A 12,350-nucleotide genomic window follows, 5' to 3' on the forward strand; every position below is an offset into this window, starting at 1 on the left:
TGTCCTCACAATGATAGAAGTACAAGAATGTGTGTGTGTGTTTGTATGTTTTGAGCAGAACCTGTGACCGAGCAGAGCTCCGATAAAGGCCGACGTAACATTTGCTAATACATTATTCAGCAAGGACAAGATGAACTGAGAGTCTGTAGATATGCATTCTCCAAGAGAGAGAGACACACACACACACACACACACTTGTACTTCTATCTTTGTGAGTCAAGTATTGCTTCTTGATGCTCAAATTAGTTTAGATTCTCTCTCTGTGACGGTAATTAAAGAGTTCCACAGGCTCATTATGTTTCTGTCACATTAACCAAATTCAATACGTTAACGGGTCTATTAGGCCCCCCCCCCCCAAACATCCTGTCCATGTTAGCAGGCAAATCTTGGTACCGGTCTCACCAGCAGCGATGCCTTCCCCTTAAACCCCCCCACCCCCCACTCTCGGAGCGAGGCTGGTCCATTATTGAAGAGACGACTGCTCTAGGAACCGAGTGTTTTCTCTTCCTACCCCACTGCCCTCTGTTTGACAGCCCCCACCGGGGAGCCGCACTACAGACACACAACGTTACAGATACACAGCTGTCGGAGCCCGGCCAGCAGGTATCGAGATAAATGGTTATGAAACTCTGCATTCATTTTTCTAATAATTCCAGAGAGATCTTTGCATCCTGCGTAACTATTCGTGGTGGTTGTCAGGACAACCAACGTGTGTGTCTTTGTAACAAGCTTCAAACAACGACCGAAAGGTAAAAGGTTCCGGTTCCGCTCGGTGGTCGGTGTGTGTAATGCATCCTGAACTCTGCTGTGGGCCTGACGACGGGTACGCTGCTCCGTACGCTTCTGAACAATTTAACGTCTAGATCGTTATCGGAAGAGTTCCCAGAATGCATGTCAGCCTCATTTACTCTCTGCCCTGCATTCAGCCAACGCCGGCAGCGTGATTAGTCACCACTCCTCTGACTGTGAACGGAGACCAGAACCAACATCGTGTCCCGTTGCCTTCATGTTTTTTTGTTGAGTTATTGATCCACCTATACGGCAATTTAGAGAGAAATGTACCAATTGTTTTAGTAAAGAAATGACCCCGATCCACTAAGGGTGTCAAACAATCACTCATGAGGATTTACTGCTTTTTATTTATCTATCTGATAGTAAGCTTGATGTTTTGCATATTCAGAAAGACATTTGATCAACTAAGGAAATTAATCAAATAATCAAGAAAACAATGAGCAGAATTATTGATTGTGAGAACAATCTTTTGTTTATAGTCTATTCTTGCACCGAGCTAAATACTTCTGACTCCCCGGAGGATTCATCATTGTCTCCGCCCACAAATAAACTGGATTGTTCTTCTGCCCGTCCCTCCCCAGATGGCCAACACCACCAGCCTGAGCCACGTGGTGATTGGTCTGAAGCCCAACACGCTCTACGAGTTCTCCGTCATGGTGACCAAAGGGCGGCGCACCAGCACGTGGAGCATGACTGCACAGGGCACCACCTATGAGACCAGTAGGCGCACACGCACGGCGCACACACACACACACACACACCAACCAACGTGTCCAGTGTAACGAGCCCCTGTCTGGCTAGGAGTAACATGTTACTTTTTGCAGCCCTTGTGGAAGAAGAGGACACGCCTGTGGACAATCGAACTCTCACTGCCCTTTATGATTTTTAACTATAGAATAAGAAAGGTATCTATTCATCAGTAGATCTCAAACTAACTGCAAGTGAAATTGAGAGGAAACGTGCAGCAAATCTGGTAATTGGCGAATATAATTTGAACGCTGAGAGCGGCTTGCACTAACCCCGCTTCCACGCAGAATACAAGAATGGACAAATCGTGAATCGATAATAATCATAAGTATCAAATTACAGTTTTGAGTTGACGCAAATTATTTTAACATGTTTCTCTTGATTTGCAGACCCTTGGCCGGGTGTCTCGGCCTGAGGAGCAAGCCGAGGGCTCATTCTGTTCTGGGTTCAAACTCATGAGGCTAAATACATGTTGTTATGGTTCCTTCTTCTTTCCCTGATTTATTATTCCATTACCGTTGCCTTTTTGCGTGGCTACAAGAGGGATGACGGTGAATGATAGTCCGCTGCTTTTAAGTTGCATAAATTGAGCGCGTTGCTGTTAAAATGACTCGGAGTGCTTTTAAATCCATCGGCCATTCCGTATTGAAATTACACTCTTCAATCCCCCGAGGATTGGTATGGATTCGGGCAGCGAACTAATGCTGCAGATACTAAAGTGCCGGAGCCCATACTTCATTGTAAGGTGTAACTGCTGAGCTAAAAGGAGCTTGACAATAAACTGTGCGTTAAAAACAAAACCCTATTTTCTTTGAAACGGCCTCTTTATATTCAAGATTTATTAGAGAAAAATACTCAAATGAAGTGGAGCTTTTAGTTGGGTTTTTTTATAAGAGGAGAGGAGAACAGATCATTTTTTTCTTTTTCTTCTACCCAGCCAGGGGTTTGTTTCACAAGTGGATTTTATTTAAGTTATCATAAGTTTTGAGGGAAGGAGAAATATACACGACATGTAGATGCATAAAATGCACGTACAGTATAACAAGAGACGTGCGACACTACAGGTGCAAAAACACACACAGTACAACATTTCTTTCCATCTTTTATCTGAACTTGAGCGGCTCGACAAATGTCCCGTCTCGATCCCCTCCCTCCTCCCACAGTTCCCAGCTCCTCCCCGAAAGACGTGACCGTGGTGAGCAAAGAGAACAAGCCTCGCACCATCATCGTCAACTGGCAGCCTCCCTCGGAGGCCAACGGCAAGATCACCGGTGAGTCCGAGAGCCTCTCGTGTGTCTGTGTGTGTGTGTGTGTGACGTATATCACAGATACATTAAGATTCATGTGCAACCTCTATTTTCCTCTTAATAACAAAATCTGTTTTTTTCTGGAGTGGGGAAAAGGTCTCTTCTGACCCGTTTACCACCGTTTCATTTCATAACATCCACAACACATGGATTTATTAGATCACTCTTGTGTGGAGAAGTGATTTAAGCAAAACAATTCACTATTTAAAATGTACGAAGAAAAAGCTTAGTCCTTTCGTTTGTCAAACGTTTGATGGAAGAGGAATTTAGAGAGAATCTTAAAATGTTTGCATTGAATTATATTAATAATGCGATACATTCCTTTGATTGTGCAGTTTGACTTTGAACACACAAATATTGTAGTTGATATTTTTTTGTACTCTCCTCTCTTAATTGTTTATGTCCCCTCTTACCTGTAGTGCTACGTATCATTCTCTACTGTTTGCGGTCTGTTGGCCATATCAGCTGTAGAGATATCGGCCCTTTCTTCAATATTATGGGATGTATGATACTCAGCTTTGCTCAAAGCAGCAAAAAAATATCTACATTTTAAAAAACTCAACAGGAATGTTTCCTTCCATAAATCATCTGGATATTATCCACAGAGCTGGTTGTGAGACGGTTCATGTAGGAGCTGTGGTTGTAAGGAAATGGTTTGTGGTGTACTGTCCCTTTAACATATCTGCCTCTCTCTTTCAAACGGTAGGCTACATCATCTACTACAGCACGGACGTAAACGCCGAGGTCCACGACTGGGTCATCGAACCCGTGGTGGGCAACCGCCTGACCCACCAGATCCAGGAGCTGACGCTGGACACCACCTACTACTTCAAGATCCAGGCCCGAAACTCCAAGGGCATGGGCCCCATGTCTGAGGCCGTTCACTTCCGCACCCCAAAGAGTAAGTTTTGGAAAACAAGCGGTCCAGTGAAACAGCAATCACCGTAATTTTTTTAATTTTATCCTGAAAAGTCTAAAAATCCCACCGAGAAGTTGGAGAGATGAGAGCTTTCTCGGGTGTTTCCTAAAACATCAGGAACCAATTCACAGGAGGCTTTATCTCTAAATCCCGAGAGGGGAGAGAATGTGTGTGGAAATTAACCTTATATTGTATCCACTAGGTAAACCACGACTATAGTACGCTCAATACTTTTAAAGGATTGGATTAAAAGAGTTAAAAGGCTCTTTTCATTCCTCAAATGTACGCCAGCCTTTCACGTTCGATTCAACGTTAGCGGGAAGCGCCGGTCGTCATAACAACACCAACGTTCAGGCTCCCGTTGTGTGCCTCAGAGGCGAATTGCAGATATACAAGACAAAGGAAGAAATTCTGCTGATGTCTTTGGCGGCCTTAATAAAGTCTCCAGTCTGTTCTGATTGGTTTAGGGTTCAAGGCGCCGGCGAGGTCTCCAAATGCAACTGGAGCACCAGATTAATGTGTTTCCGGGGTTTCGTCAAGCGCCCCAAAGAGTTATCACGGCTGCAACTATTTCATCCGTCTTCACGAGGTGCAAATACGAGCTTCACGTGACAAAGTACCAGATATTTTGCGATGAAATACTTTCTCGAGGCCAAATCTGCTGACGGAGTTGCCGCGACCGTCTCTTTCGGTTCATCCAGCTCTAAATGTGCAAAGAAAATCCATTATTCAGGTTCTGCATACGCCTTGTTTTTCTTTTTCATATGAAGGTTTTATGACAAGGCTGCAGCCGTTTTGGGCCCGTTTTGACCCGTGGGCTGTTTAGCAAAGTGTTCTGCTGAAAACCAGGATGCGTCATGTGTGTGTAGATGCTTTTTGCTCCGAATGTCTGTGGCTCTTTTCATTCCTCTAGTTTCGCCTCTCTCCTCACAAATCCCCCTCCGCTTCATTGCTGTCGCCCACGCGGCTCTTTTCAGCTAACCTGTTTTTTGCTTTTTATTGTCTCTCTCTCTCTCTCTCTCTCTCTCTCTCCCTCTCCCTGCTCTCCTTTGGCCTGTTAAGCTGAGTCCTCTGACAAAATGGCTAATGACCAAGGTAAAATCCCCCTCTACACTTTCTTTCAATTGCCGACTCAGCAGTTTTGCCATCTTCCGGGCCAAGGAAAAACTCAAATCGTATCCGTGCTTGTAGTAAAATGTTCAGATCGTCGTGTGTTATTAGTAACTAATTCGCTTAAATGTGACTGTGGAAAAAAGAACTTTTCAGTAAAACATTTTTTTCCCATTTTGAATCAGCCTCAAATCTCCCACCGAAGCAGGGGCCTTCGGGCAACCAGCATCCACACGACCCCAGAACTGCAGTTGGTAAAATTTTCCGTCTCTTTTCTCCTAACGGTTCAGACATTTCCTAATTTTATTTCCTTTGCTGTCGTTGAATGTGGCACGTTCCCCTGCCAGTGTCTAATCAAAGTCCTTCTCCTCTCGAGGTACATCAGGCGTGGGAGGCAACAGCGAAGGTCACATCCTGGTCATTGTCATCATCATCTCGGTGGGAGCCTTCACCATCATCGTGGTGGTGGTCGGGGCCTTCCTGTGCACGCGGCGCACCACCTCCCACCAGAAAAAGTAAGGAGGCTCCGTCGCACTTTCCCAGTTCTCGTCCCTCTGATTTGTACTACAGCCGCTTCTCTCTGAGGGGAGGTCAGTCGTTCACCTTTGACCTCATGGCGTTCCCTCCCGCAGAAAGCGAGCCGCCTCGAAGTCCTCGAACGGCTCCCACAAATACAAGGGGAACTCCAAAGACCTGAAGCCCCCCGATCTGTGGATTCACCACGAGAGGCTGGAGCTGAAGCCCATGGACAAGTCGCCGGATCCCAACCCGGTCATGACGGAAACGCCCATCCCCCGCACCTCGCAGGACATCACGCCAGCCGACGGCGGCCTGGACAGCAACCCCCACCTGCAGCAGCGGCGCAACTCCTACCGCGGTCAGTCTCGCCCGCCGGCCGGACGACTTCCAGTTTAATGTCAGGGGAAAGAGATCAAAGTAATACATAAGATGTCACCCCCGCTGCTGGTGCTCACATGAATAATAACGCGGAGCAAATGTCCCGAGTTTCGCTGGCAGACAGGAAAAGTACATCTTGGGAGTTTGACTAAAAACATACCTTTTTTAAATTCAGACAGGAAATGTGTTAATGCCTTCAGGTTTGCTTCTAGGCCGATGGCTGCAGAGGTGCCGCAGAGATTTGGGTGGTGTTTTTGTTTCACTTGTGTTTGTTGTTGTTGTTGTTGTTTTGCTTCTGTGTTTATCATGCAAAACACATTACATGCTTTTCATACATAACGTCTATCACTGATGTCATCGTGGCGGTGCTGCCAATACTGCAACTCTACCCAATTTAATTAGGTCGTGGCTAAAGAAGGCCGAGTGCGACGACGATGATAATGATATTTAGAAAATTTTTTTTTTTTAAACCAAATGACGTAAAAAACGAATGAACGGATGATTCACGCAGAACAACAGAGTAGAAGCTCTCTCTGATTGGCTGGTTTCCACCGTACCCTTTTTAGGGCACGAGTCAGAGGACAGCATGTCGACACTAGCAGGCCGACGAGGGATGAGGCCTAAAATGATGATGCCTTTTGACGCTCAGCCTCCTCAGCGTAAGTGTGTGTGTGTGTGTGTGATAACTAAGTCATAATCAGATAACAGACAGCGAGCAGTCGGTTTGGAACGTTTTTACATAAAATATGTTAATTGGAGCACAGCGATCTCTCTTTTTTTTTTATAACAAATTACCAATTTCCAAATACTTGTCGTGCTGCTGTTTGTCTAACTGAGTGAACAAGTATTCATTTGTCTCTGACAGACGGAGAATATTCAAGTGTGTTTATTCCAGTAAACTGCATGTGTGTTTCATCAGCATTACTTCCACGTCCTTCATCCTTATTCCAGCTGGTTAAACATCGTCGTGTGTTTGTGTGTGTGTATCCATTTCCATTCACAGCTGTGATTAGTGCTCACCCCATCCATTCCCTTGATAACCATCACCACCATTATCACATGGGCAGCCTGGCGTCGCCGACGCGCAGCTACCTCTACCACCAGGGCGGCGGGCACTCCCGCCCGCACGCCTGCGCCTCCTCCATCTCCCATCTAGACAGGGTGGACTCCACAGGTGAGACTCTTCTGCCCCCTGCTGGACAGCAGGAGAGACGCGCCGGAGGAGGCTCGTCGTGTTCATCCTTCGGTTTATCAGCCACTCATTCGTTCACATGCGGCTGCCATCTTGCTGGTTCATGTTTTCATTGTTTCCAAAGTGTCACTAACCACTCCTCTCTGGCCTCCCTGCCTTCTGATTGGCTCTCTTCTTCTCACCTCCACTTGGACCGACGTAAAGCAAACGTTACCAGCAGAAACGCAGTTTGCAGCCTGTTGTTGAACTTTTAAATGTTCAGTTGACAAAAGATATTTGTTATTATTTTGATTGTTGCCAAAATATTTTTTTCTTCTTTTAAAGTAAGCAAGTCAAAATAGTTGAGGTGTGTGTGTGTGTGTATGTGTGTGTGTGTGTATGTATATATATATATACACACAATTTTAGCTTTTTTCAATTGAGTTTTATTACATATTTTACCTGTGTTTGTGTAGTTATTAAACAAGGTATGGAGTTTTAATTATATAAGTTAAAGATATTTGTGAATCTTTAACATCTTACGGACGTTTTTTAAAATCTTTTTATTGTTGACGATAAGAAATAAAGTCTTTAGCAGATCGGAAAAGGACTTTGCATGTCCTAAATACTAAATGGAGGAAAGAATAACCAGTAAGATAATGGTTATTCATTTCTGCTTGGCTAGTTTGATGGGCCAGAAAGGTAAAATCATATTATCAATCATCAATATATATAGTATCGGTGCATTGCAGGGCTGCAACTAATGAATATTTTGATCACAAGATCTGCCGTGTTCTTCTTCAGTCAATCGTTCGGCCCGTCGGCTCAAGCATCGGATGTATTGAAATTGTCCAAAACTCAAAAGATATTCAGTTAACTGTCACGGAAGACGAGTAGAACCCACTTCACGTATTACAACGTTAATATTGGAAGCGAGTCGAGAGTTGTGAACCCGTCTGCTCATCCCCTCCCCCGCCCACTCCAGAGTCTGTGAGGAACACCCCTTGTTCGGAGCCCCTCCCTCCGGCCGCCGCCTCCTCCCAGGCGTCCTGCCCCTCGGAGATCATGGCCGACCCCGAGGGCAGCTACCACGGCTCCACCACCACCGAGGAGGAGGGCAGCTACTCCAGCAACCTGCCCCCCCACCGCTCGGCCCACCCGCACGCCCACGCCCACCCACTCAAGAGCTTCGGCGTGCCCACCATCCCGACCACCGGCCACCCGACGTTCGAGTCGCCGGCGCTGCCCAGCACCCCCCTGCTCGCTCAGACCGGTGAGCAGAATCACCACCGAGTTTCACTAAAAATACATCTTGGCATCCGCATCGCAGCCATCAAGAATGTTACTCGCTTCAGTTGATTTGTAATCGTCTATTGATCGAGATATTTCAATTTAAAAACAGACCTAATTAACTACGTTTCACGTTAAGCAACTTTTGCCTCCACTTCATTCTCCCTTAAAGGGCCAGTGTAAAGATACATTTTTATATTGTCCGCACAAAACAGTCTCTGAATTCTTCCAGACTCCTCCAGTCTCTCACTCAGCTCGAAGCCCATTGGTTAGTTTGATGTTTTAGGCAAACGTCACTCAATCAGAAGTGAATAACATTTCACGCTGTAGATTAATACATATCTGATGTTCTCGTGGGTTACTTACTGGGACTGAGTCCAAACAAACATGTCAGACATTGAATGCACATACACATGCATCATTTTCATCGCTCCTTTTGTTTTCTTAACGGGATTTGGTTAATAAAACTTGTGGGAACAAAGCTGATCTAAATCCGTATTCACATTACGGGACAATGTGACGAATGAATGTGGCTGATCTCACGCGGCAGACCCGGTTCACGTATTCGCTCTCCATTTCACTGTCATGCGGTGCCTTCACTGACTGTTGTTTGTCACGTTCAGGGCCTCCCACTCACCCCCATGTTGTTAAAACAGCCTCTAGCGGAACACTAGGGAGGACTTGGAACCCGATGGTCGTCACGGTGCCCAACGCCTCCGATGTGCCCGAGACCAGCAAGATGCTGGAAGACGTCGACAGCGTGAGTACGGCGCCCCCCGCTGGCCGCTCGTAGCAATGCAGTCTGTTTACGACACAATTCTTTATATATTTATATATATATATGTCTTTTTGGAATCACACAATCACACTCCGTCCAAATCCATGTTTTCTTTGGGCACTGGGTTATACGGTTACTTTCCACTGGACAATGGTTTTAACCACATTTTCTGTATGTTCTCTCTCTCTCTTTTTTTATTATTCTGTCCAACTTCAATCTCCCCATTTTTATTTCTTGTCGGCTGGCTTCTGATCAACTCATTTAACTTCCAACGCCTGATCTTAAAACAACCCATAACCGGAATGTTTTGTTTCTTTTCTCCTAATCCTCGGCTGGCTGTTGACAATCTGTTGGCTTCTCTTTTGGATGTCTTGCATTTTGCTGCATATCTTTTTTTGCTTTTGTATTCTTGCTCCGCTTCAGTCCCGTTGACACCCCCACCCCAGCTCGCCTCACCCCACCCATACAACTCCCCAATCCTCTATGAAAGATCCCTGACTGATCCCTGACTGATCTCCTTTCCTTTCTTCTCCTCCCTCCCTTCCTTCCTCCTTCCAGGTGCTTGCCTCCCTCCTCCCCTGCCCCTCCCCCGCCCCTCGCAGTAACCCTGTTCCTCTCCCTCAGAGCTACGAGCCCGACGAGCTGACAGAGGAGATGGCCCACCTCGAGGGCCTCATGAAGGACCTGAACGCCATCACCACAGCGCCATGAGCATGCACACACACACCTACACACACACACACACACACACATACACACTCTCTCACTGGCATCCACACGTACACACAGAAAGATGCAAACAAACACGGCCAAACATGAACCGTGGGAGACTGGTGGACACAAAATGGCGTCTTGTGCCTGAGGAAAAACTCTCACATGTCCCCCTGCAGAGAAAAAAAAACAGAACAAACTCCAGACCGGAACTTCGGGAAGCTTTTTTTTCCGGGGCTTCCCTCGCTCGGTCTCAGGAAGGAGATCGGCCATGAGAGGGAAGAAAAAAGTGACGCGCTTCGTCTTTTTATGAAGAATCGTTTCTCAGAGACGATGAACTTTAAAACATTTTGGGGGGGGTCACGTTCAAACAGGAAGATTGTGAATTCTCTCCTCGGCTAGAACTCGCGGTGCGACGCGTCGCCGGACGGTTTCAGTGTCGGAAAAGGAGAAAGTCCAAAAAAATCTGCTGGTTTTGATGTTGGCGCTTGTCCGGCGCCGTCTACTCAGCGTTTGTTTTGATTAATGTTTCCTTTGTGCATTGTGTATATCTATTGGGCCGTTTCAGTGAAGTGAACATTGGACATCAGCCGCCCCGTCCCCCCCTCCCCCACCCCTCCTTCTACAAGCCTACGTTATTCATAAACGTTGTTTTTACCCCTCTCGTGTCTTATATTGTGCCATGACTTTTTATTATTTGTTGTTATGTTATTGTATTATTTTTGTACACACATATCCTTATAAACATGTACATATGTTGTATGTGTGCTTTTTATTTTATTTTTTAAACTGCCTCATTTTTTAAAAATGTTTCCCATTTGTTATCGTTTTTTGGGAGGGGGGGGGGATTGAAAGTGGGATTCCAATCGAGTCCTGAAGCTCAGTTTTCATATAAAAAAAAAAAGGGGGAGAGAGAGAAGCCTGATGTGTTTTCCTGTACATTCTTCTCTGGCTTCGAGTCGCCCGCCTTTGTACATTCAGTCATCTTCTCGCTGTCGTGGGAGCTCCGTTTCAAAAAGCTTCGTATGCGGGAAACATCCAACTTCCAGCTTCTCTGTGGCCGCCTCCCCTCACAGGTCAGGGGGCACCTAAAGGACTCAGGGCGCTGACACTCACCTGGCACCCAGTCAGTCAATCAATCAATCAGTCAATCACCTGCAACAGACGAGTTATCTTTTATACGAGAAGTTCGATCGAATGTGTGTGCGTGTCGTTTCCAAAAACCAATATTTGGTTTCAGACGTGCGTACCGCAGAACCACGCGTGTGCATTTTTCTCCACAAGCGGCGCGTGTTTGCCGTTTCTCATTTGCGTTTCCCCCTCTGCTGTTCGCCATCTGGTTCTCTTACAAAAGATGGCCGTTTAAATGAGACTCAGATCTTTTTTTTCTTCCTTTTTTTTTTTTTCATGGGAGTCTTTGTATGAAAAAAAGAAAAGAAAAAGAAGAAGCTTGTTGTAAACACAAATCCGATGTAAAAATAAAAAAAAAGTTCATCTAAGAAACTAGTTTTTCATCACACTCTTACCCAAAGAAATTTGTCATTTGCAATCATAGTAATTTGCTCTACTTTTGTGAATACCATGTTTCTCATAAATGTACATCGTCATGAATGTCAATATAACTGTAAGAGATTTTAAACTATGGATTCAAACGAGGAACAAGTTTCGGGGGGGAGGGGAACATGATAGAAAACAAAAAGGGGGGAAGGGGAGGAAAAGGACCGGACTCCATTTGGGAAATAATCTATTGAGTTGTAAACAGTTGAACCTGTATTGCACTTTTTCACAATTTTTTGAAAAGTACATTTCTTACATATCTTGTGTTTTAAATATCAAACGCTGTTTGTGTAACGTAGTGTCCTAGGTAAGCAGCAGGCAGCTGGTCTTGTTTTTTTATGTTCATTATTTTATTTTTTATTTTTTGGGAGCTACAGAAATGAAAAGGATTTGAGCAGCCGAGTTGTTTATTTTGCAGCTCACGATGAGGAATGATGTCGTTGCTTATTATGTACAGAGCTTTCTCTGCTTTCTGTAGGAAAAAAAATCTGTGGCTTTTTTAAAAAATGTTGGAAAAAAAAAAGTTGTGAAAAAAATATGTTTTTTTATTGGTGCTCCTATACATTGTGTATACAAACTATTATGAATACTAACAAAGTAAATGTTTCTGCTCGTCTTCTTTTCATCCAACATGATCAGGACAGTCGAGCAGTGGTGGAATGTAACTAAGTACATTTACTCAACTAGTACTGTTTTATGGTACCTGTACTTTACTGTCGTTAATTTGCAGATACAGATTATTTATAGAATAAATATTAATCAACTAGTAGATTATGATGTATGATTAAGTAACCTGACAGTTTCTAAAGTAGTTTAAATGTGCTCTGTCTTATAGCTCCAACATTCTGCGTACACATTAAGGCAGCATTATTATTATCCAGACATATTATATACTGATTCTGAAATGCAGGTCACACTGTGGTGCTACACTGCTGCTGAAGCGTAGAGAAACGAGTTGTTCATAGTAATGCACAACATCTACATAGTATTCTGCATTTAGACAACAGTATTTAAATGTATTATTGGAAGGCTTATGAATACTGAGAGGAAATATTACATTGACTCGTCGAT

At 44.7% G+C, this 12,350-nt stretch overlaps 1 protein-coding gene across 9 annotated transcripts in view; it reads left to right on the forward strand.

The window, feature by feature from the left end:
• The window catches only part of neo1a (neogenin 1a), a 145,103-nt gene extending 133,218 nt beyond the window's left edge, over window positions 1–11,885 (forward strand). For 3 of the 9 annotated variants that reach the window (XM_056412129.1, XM_056412132.1, XM_056412134.1), the window contains 12 exons: window positions 1,374–1,512; window positions 2,703–2,810; window positions 3,553–3,747; window positions 4,828–4,860; window positions 5,061–5,129; window positions 5,261–5,390; window positions 5,508–5,752; window positions 6,339–6,431; window positions 6,776–6,946; window positions 7,929–8,216; window positions 8,857–8,993; window positions 9,570–11,885. In XM_056412129.1, the coding sequence (XP_056268104.1) occupies window positions 1,374–1,512; window positions 2,703–2,810; window positions 3,553–3,747; window positions 4,828–4,860; window positions 5,061–5,129; window positions 5,261–5,390; window positions 5,508–5,752; window positions 6,339–6,431; window positions 6,776–6,946; window positions 7,929–8,216; window positions 8,857–8,993; window positions 9,570–9,722 (1,761 nt within the window). In that variant the 3' untranslated portion in view covers window positions 9,723–11,885. Of the gene's footprint in view, window positions 1–1,373; window positions 1,513–2,702; window positions 2,811–3,552; window positions 3,748–4,827; window positions 4,861–5,060; window positions 5,130–5,260; window positions 5,391–5,507; window positions 5,753–6,338; window positions 6,432–6,775; window positions 6,947–7,928; window positions 8,217–8,856; window positions 8,994–9,434 lie in introns of all 9 variants that reach the window. The other 6 variants (XM_056412133.1, XM_056412137.1, XM_056412131.1 and 3 more) reach the window with 5 other exon arrangements.
• The last annotated feature ends 465 nt before the right edge of the window (window positions 11,886–12,350 follow it).

Source organism: Pseudoliparis swirei, chromosome 4, assembly GCF_029220125.1.
Source record: "Pseudoliparis swirei isolate HS2019 ecotype Mariana Trench chromosome 4, NWPU_hadal_v1, whole genome shotgun sequence".
NCBI lineage: Eukaryota > Metazoa > Chordata > Actinopteri > Perciformes > Liparidae > Pseudoliparis > Pseudoliparis swirei.